The 6454-nt window shown below is 49.3% G+C and overlaps 1 protein-coding gene across 1 annotated transcript in view; it reads right to left on the reverse strand.

Annotated features, from left to right (window-relative positions):
- Positions 1-1895: 1895 nt before the first annotated feature.
- Positions 1896-6454, reverse strand: part of IFFO2 (intermediate filament family orphan 2) — an 11304-nt gene continuing 6745 nt past the window's right edge. Inside the window, exons 5-8 of the mRNA XM_010139875.1 lie at positions 5770-5890; positions 3461-3550; positions 2712-2842; positions 1896-2100 (exon numbers count right to left, since the gene is read on the reverse strand). Of these exons, the coding sequence (XP_010138177.1) occupies positions 1995-2100; positions 2712-2842; positions 3461-3550; positions 5770-5890 (448 nt within the window). The 3' untranslated portion in view covers positions 1896-1994. The remainder of the gene's footprint in view (positions 2101-2711; positions 2843-3460; positions 3551-5769; positions 5891-6454) is intronic.

Genomic DNA, 6454 nt, shown 5'->3' on the forward strand with positions numbered 1-6454 from the left:
CAGCTGTGGATGGTGGCCTCCACACGGCGGATCCAGGCGGATCATCCCGGTCCTCCTCCCCACTCAGAACCACCGCAGGGAGCCCGTTTGACTGATGGAAAGCGCCGTCGTGTCCGAGCAGGAGGGGGATCAGAACAGCCATGCTGTTCTGGATGCTCGAACCGAGTGGACACAGGACACTCAAACTGAGGAGCCGTTCCTGTAGGTGCAGCTCCACGGTGAGCAGAAACCCCCTGAGGTCCTGCCCCCCTGCAACGCTGCGCAGACAGAGGCGGTTCTGCCCAGAGGTGCCGTTTGCCGAGACACTCGTGCTCTTTCTGAACGCTCGGGTCAACATGGAGGGGAGGCTTGGAAACAACACTCGGGAGGGCCGGGCTGGCCAGCTCACCTCCACACACCACGGAGAGGGTGCGTAAACCGGGCACGTCCCTGTCCAGTCCCAGCACTGCTCCTACTTAGCAGTTTCTAAGCTTGCTGGCAGGAAACAAAACAAAACAAAAAATTACATTTGGTATTTACTCCCAGTCTTGCAACTGCTAGTGAACTACACTTCCACTGTTGGTCTAAAAAACAAACACACAATTATTGGCTGAGGTTTATACCCTGTTTTTACCTGGCTGAGGTGCTACAATTCCCATTAATAACCACAAACAGCTTGATGATGCCAGAGTTTCCTCAAACACCACCACGTGGCCTGACTTCTGACGCTGGCTCCCGCGCTCAGACACAGGCAGCTTGACAAAGCCTAGGTCTGCTCACTTTCTCACAGAGAAAGCACGTGGCTGTTCCTCCCCAGTTCTAGGGCAGCAGTCGTCTGGGATCCATGTACTACGCCCTAAAAAGGATTCCAGTATGTTCAGCTCCTCTGAGGAACAGGGGTCTGGAACTCGCCCAGCGTCATGTCTCAAGCCTACATCTACGCCACCGCACGTCAGTTTATCCTGATGCTCCACCTACCCCACTCTAAACATCGTGAAAGCAGCATAAAACTGGAGTTGCCTCCCTGTCAGCAAATTAAACCTACAAACACTATAGTTTAAAATAATAACACATCCTGAAGAAAGACCACAAACCAACAGGAGGAACCGAAGGGCCGACTCCCCTCTTAACCCGGTCCCTGGAAACCAAGGCGTCGTACCACGACATTCCTCCGCGGAAGAAGCTCTACAGACAACGAACATGTGCAAATGTGGTTTTAGCTTTCCTTTCCCCAAGAGAGAACCGCAGCCCAGCAGGGACCAAACATTCCACATAAATAAGGCGAGCTTTTTTTTGTTTTTGCATAGTAGTTTATCAGTGATAGTCCCACCCCACGGACCCCTCCTTTGGCCGCCTGCTTTGCCACCGAGCTGAGTCCTGCTGCTTGGCATCCGGGAGTCTAGCAGAAAGCTCGTACAAATCGCAAAGGCTCCTCACCCCCAAAGAGGGGATGGAGAAATTCCTTTTAACATCGGGTAACTGCTGAATCCTAAAAGCTGTCCCTAAACCGCTAGTGTTATTTTAAAATGTTTACGGTTCGATTTGGAGGTTCTGGTTTGTGCCAGACGTTGGTAGTTGTACCACAGTCGTCTCCTCATTTTGCCAGTGTTCCTTTTGCCAATCAGTGCAGCAGTTCTCCACATCCATAAGCTTATGGAAACACCCGGAGCCTTTGCAGCACCATTCTCTGCTGCTACCAGATTTTTTTTTTTTTAAATAAGATTTTTTATAAAAACACCTGCTAATAATATTCCACTGGAGCTCAAAGTGGCTCAGCTTGGGGCAAAGGCACAATTAAAACACCATGTTTTCTCACAGGACTCTGCATTTATGATTTGTGTCACAATAGAAATTTACAGCACCAATCCTTGGGTGGGGTGAGGATGCGTGTAGGAATGAGTCCTTAGAAACCCTGGGCAAGGACTTTCAAGTCTTTTTTTTTTTCCACCCGTCAGTGTATTGTTTTTTAATCTTTTCTTGTATCTTCCCTTTCACTGGAACGCTCCAGCTACGTATCAGCTGACCATGGGCTCCACATCCGTCTCTCTGTCCAACTCGTCCTGAATGTCATCTGTGTTTCCTGAGTCGCTGCTGGCTACAGAGCTGGGAGATGGAGAATTTCTGCAGAGAAATCAGAGAATGGTTCAGACAAAAAAATAAAGTATCAATGACAGAGGGAAAAAAAAAAAAGGAAGCTTTACAGAAAACCGTCACTTTCACTTCCCAAAACAATGTAAAATATCCTTTACTAACATTAAACTTGGGGTTTACAGTAAATATTAGTAAGCTGAAGCAGCCCGTGTGCCACCTCCTACACAAACATGAAGCTGCCCTGCTGTGTTTATTCATGGGGCATGGAAACTAAGGCCAAGGACCGTCCCTCAGAGACCTCGTCATCCACAGTCTGGTTCTTTTAAGCCAAGATATGTCCTGGCAGAGCAGAGCAAGAGATAAGAAACATCCCTCATTGTATAAGGTTCATACACATGAGGAGATGAAACCTGAAGTTCTTCGTGTAAGTCCACAGTCAAGATTTAATTTGGGCTTTTTAGAGACCCTCAGTAGGTGTTGAATCCTGAAGTGTTCCCGTGTGCAGGAACCTACTCCCTGTTACAGCTTCCTCTGCAGACTGCTATCTGACCCTGAACAAAAGATTGTCCAAAGGACAAAGCTTTAGGACAAAATGATACTACTGCCTTTAGAGAGCCGCCCTGGCAGAAGGGTACCGCTACCTGTCAGCTGAGCCTTTGATGAGCCTGCGGCACGTTTCCATCTGTACATCCAGGCCCCTCTTCATGCTACACATCTCCATGTACTCATGAAGGTGGCGATTCATGTCACTCTTGGCTGTGGCCAGTTCCAGCTGTAAAAAATAAAACAATCAGCCTAAGGCGAGTTGCTAGCAGTATCTCCCAGCTCCACTCGATTTTAGATACTGGTGGGGATGCTAAAGCTGCCCAGAGCCAAGCCGGAACACCCCCACAATGTATGTTTAACCTTGGAGCTGCCAGTGCATCCATCAGCTCCCAAAGTGCATTTTAAACAGAGCTCAACCCCGGTTTTAAACAGCTGGAGGGTTTTTTTTCTGCTGCCTGGTGTCTTGTTTGTCAACATGCAGTAATTAATGAAAGCATGTTTTAGGCAGGGCACAGAATTTGAGAAGCTACAGCTGTTGTGCCTGGCAACCTGAGGCCACATCTGGCAGAGCATTTCCCAGTGTGACGGTGGATAAGCAAGACAAAGAGCGGAGAACGAGTAACGGTGCATTTTTATTCTCTTTGTTGAGCAGGTTCTCTCTCCACCCGTTACAGATCTATGCTCGCTCAATAGCATTCTCTGTGCAGCGCTGCTATTTGTTAAAAATCCCAAAGGAAAACGCCTTCTACAGCCATCCCACCTTCCCCTGTGGGCATAGCGGAGCGCACCACCGCACGTTTTCAGCCATTCCAAACAACCCCCATCGCCTCGCCCCATCCCGTACCTCTATCTGCCCTATTGTTTCTTGGTACTCCTTGTCTCTTGTTTTGAAGAAAGACTCTGTTTCGTGGATCAAGTTTCCCAGGTTTTCTTCCTGCAGGAGAAAGGGCACAAAGAATTAGCAAGAAACAAGGAATTCCGTAGCAGACTGAAGATTTTCCTGTTCAGCCGCATGCAGAAATGCAGGTTGTTGTGCTCTTCCACACCATAATTTTTAATACATTTTTAAGGAATATCCTGCTGTGTAGAACTGCTGTACCAGGAAACACATTTTTCCGCCGTGACCGTGGCTTTGCACACCCCAAGACAAAGCCTCTGCTCAAGCAACCAGGAGACCGAGGCTCCTGCAAGTCAACACCTACACCTGATGCACAACAAAGAACCAAACCCATGGACTTCCCCGAACCTTCCGCAGCCCGACCACACTTAGGCTGTAATTGCTCTCCACCCAGGAAACTAAATCTTGCCTTGCACTGACCACACCAGTGCTTACTGGTGGAATTGTTTTCTAGTTGCATATTATTGCTCTCAGGTCCTTTCAGTCTCCATCACCTCACACATACGCTCTACACGCCTTGTTTGCTACTGAAACTCTTGACTGCTCGACAAAGGCAGCTCGCTCCAGCATGCTGCCCGTGGAAATCGCACACGCAAGAACACGGGCTGTCCCAAATCCTGCCACGCAACAGCTCCTGTGTCACCGTGGCTTTGGACTGACAGCAGCCTGCGCTACGAAACGCTCTGCACTATTTCACGTGGTCACTAAAACAACATCAGTGTTCTCTCTTTGGTGTAATTTATCACCAGTTTAATGTGACTGCACTGACGGAGCGTTAATCACGTCTCCATCCTTGGGCCGCGGCGGCGGCAGCTGTATCGGGATGGTGCCCGGTAGGAACGTCGGGCTAACCAGCCTACAGCTACAGGAATCATTCCACTTATCCTTTTATATGCAGAAGTGCTTTAAGGAGGAAGGTCATAAAAGAAGGTGGCTAGGGCACCGCCTAAGAGCTTGGAAGGAATAAAGCCAGTGGAAGGAAGATTCCAGCGTGTAAAGCGCTGTGTTAAAGACCAGGCACAGCCGGAGCAGTCTTTATTCTGAATCTCCATCTACAAGACAAATCTACCCTTTCCTTGTATAATTTTCATTTAGAAGGATTTAAGCTTCTTAAAACCTTTAGAGTTTTCGCACGGAAGGTCTGAGTTCGGCAACATTCCTCTGATAGCTGCGCTTAGACGTGCACACATGGGTATATGCAAATGAATCTGTCGCTAATTCCAGCACCCGGCTACACGTTATCACTCTGCCACTCTCCCCGCTCAAAAGACGACGCGTAGCTAAGTAACGCTGCTTTCTGCAGCCCTGGCGCTCCCCAGTAATCCCCGCAGCTGCAGAGTGTGCCGGGTGACACGCAGCTGAGGAGATGGGAACGAACACAGCCCTGGCAGGCAGCGCGAGGCAGGAGCCTGCTGCCTCAGCACCTTCACGCCGCAGCCACGCTGGAAGAGGGCCGGGTTCGTTCGTACCTACCGCTGTCGTGCTACTCGGTAACGGAGTAACAGCGTCGCGTTAAAGACTGCGCACGCAAAGCCAGACCTTGCCACGTCAGCCTGTCTTTAGGCCTGTTTCAAAAGGCTCGGGAGGCGCTGGACGAGGCGGTGTGCAGCCGTTAGCTGGCTTTGCAGGGTATCTCAAGGATTAAAGGCAAGCTGGTTATTATCCACCAACGCCAGCAGACTCCCTTTGACTGGGGAGATGGAAGCACAAGATTCACAGGTTCGGAAGATCCCCAGGGCCACGCAGTCCTGCAACCACAGCTCCTTCCTCTGTGATGGGCTACACGTACCTGAGCATCTGCCACAGACCATACCGCGCTTATTTTTCGCCCCTGTGCCATAGCATCCTCCACACGACATGTACTATTTTGACAATTAAAGTGTGAATGATAATCTACAGAGAAAGGGAGATGCTACGTGGAAGATAGAGGGCTTTAGAGAGGTGACTGCTTGGGGTGACAGATTGCATGATGCTCCTGTAACAGCCAGACGCATCGGATCTTCTGACGCTCGCTCGGTTCTTCTAAATACTCAGTTTGAAGGAGCAGAAGAAATGAAGTTTGGCAAATACACTGATTGCACGGACTGAAAAGCAGCCACAGAGAGAAAGTACTAAGAGGATTTTAAAATCAAAGCGAGTTTGAGCAGCAAACTAGATCGCCAGTCCAACATCCAAAAGCTGAAACGGCTAAAAGAGCTGCTAGGGATACGGCTTCTGCAGAGAACAGTTCGAGAAAACAGCAGCAAAAAACTCACCTCTCCTTGGAGGTCGATTGAAGGATTGCAGTTTGTGAAGTCTTCCCAAAGAAGCAGCGTTTCCTCATTCTCCTCCCACGTTAAACTATCACAGTCATCGTCAAAGTCGAATGTCTCACGACTGTTAAGAAAACAGGAAAAGCCTCAGCGAAAACTACTCCGGCCCCACTCCCTCAGCCCTCTAATTAATCTTCTGGAAAAAAGGGGCGACGAGAACTGAATGAAGCGGACAAAGAAGCAGCTGAAAATCCTCACGGTTTTTACAAACAGGCTTTGCCCTGTCCAAGTCCCTCGCTCCTGGGCTTTTCGCCACCCCAAAGCAGAATAAAAGGTCCTTGTTTGCCTGCCTGGTTCCAGCGCACAGCCCTGGCTCCAGCGCACAGCCCTGGCTCCGTCCTCCAGATGGTGCTGCACATTAGTTTCCCTTGTTTGCAAAACCACAAAAATGCTATAAACTGCTCTTTTCATACATGGGAAAAAGGAGCCTAAATACGGTTTGAGGAATTTTAGGAGAATCAGCCACCAGAAGACTCCCTGCTGACTACCCTGTTGACGTTCGGCCAACGTTTTCCCTGCAGCGCATGAAAATATTGTTTTCACAGGTAACAACGATGAAAAAGCTGAACCCTGCAGTGATGTGCAGGTGAGCACAAACCCTTCCTGCTGCACTGAACAACAAAGCCAC

The sequence above is a fragment of the Buceros rhinoceros genome, unplaced genomic scaffold (genome assembly GCF_000710305.1).
Source record: "Buceros rhinoceros silvestris isolate BGI_N320 unplaced genomic scaffold, ASM71030v1 scaffold24997, whole genome shotgun sequence".
Classification (NCBI taxonomy): domain Eukaryota; kingdom Metazoa; phylum Chordata; class Aves; order Bucerotiformes; family Bucerotidae; genus Buceros; species Buceros rhinoceros.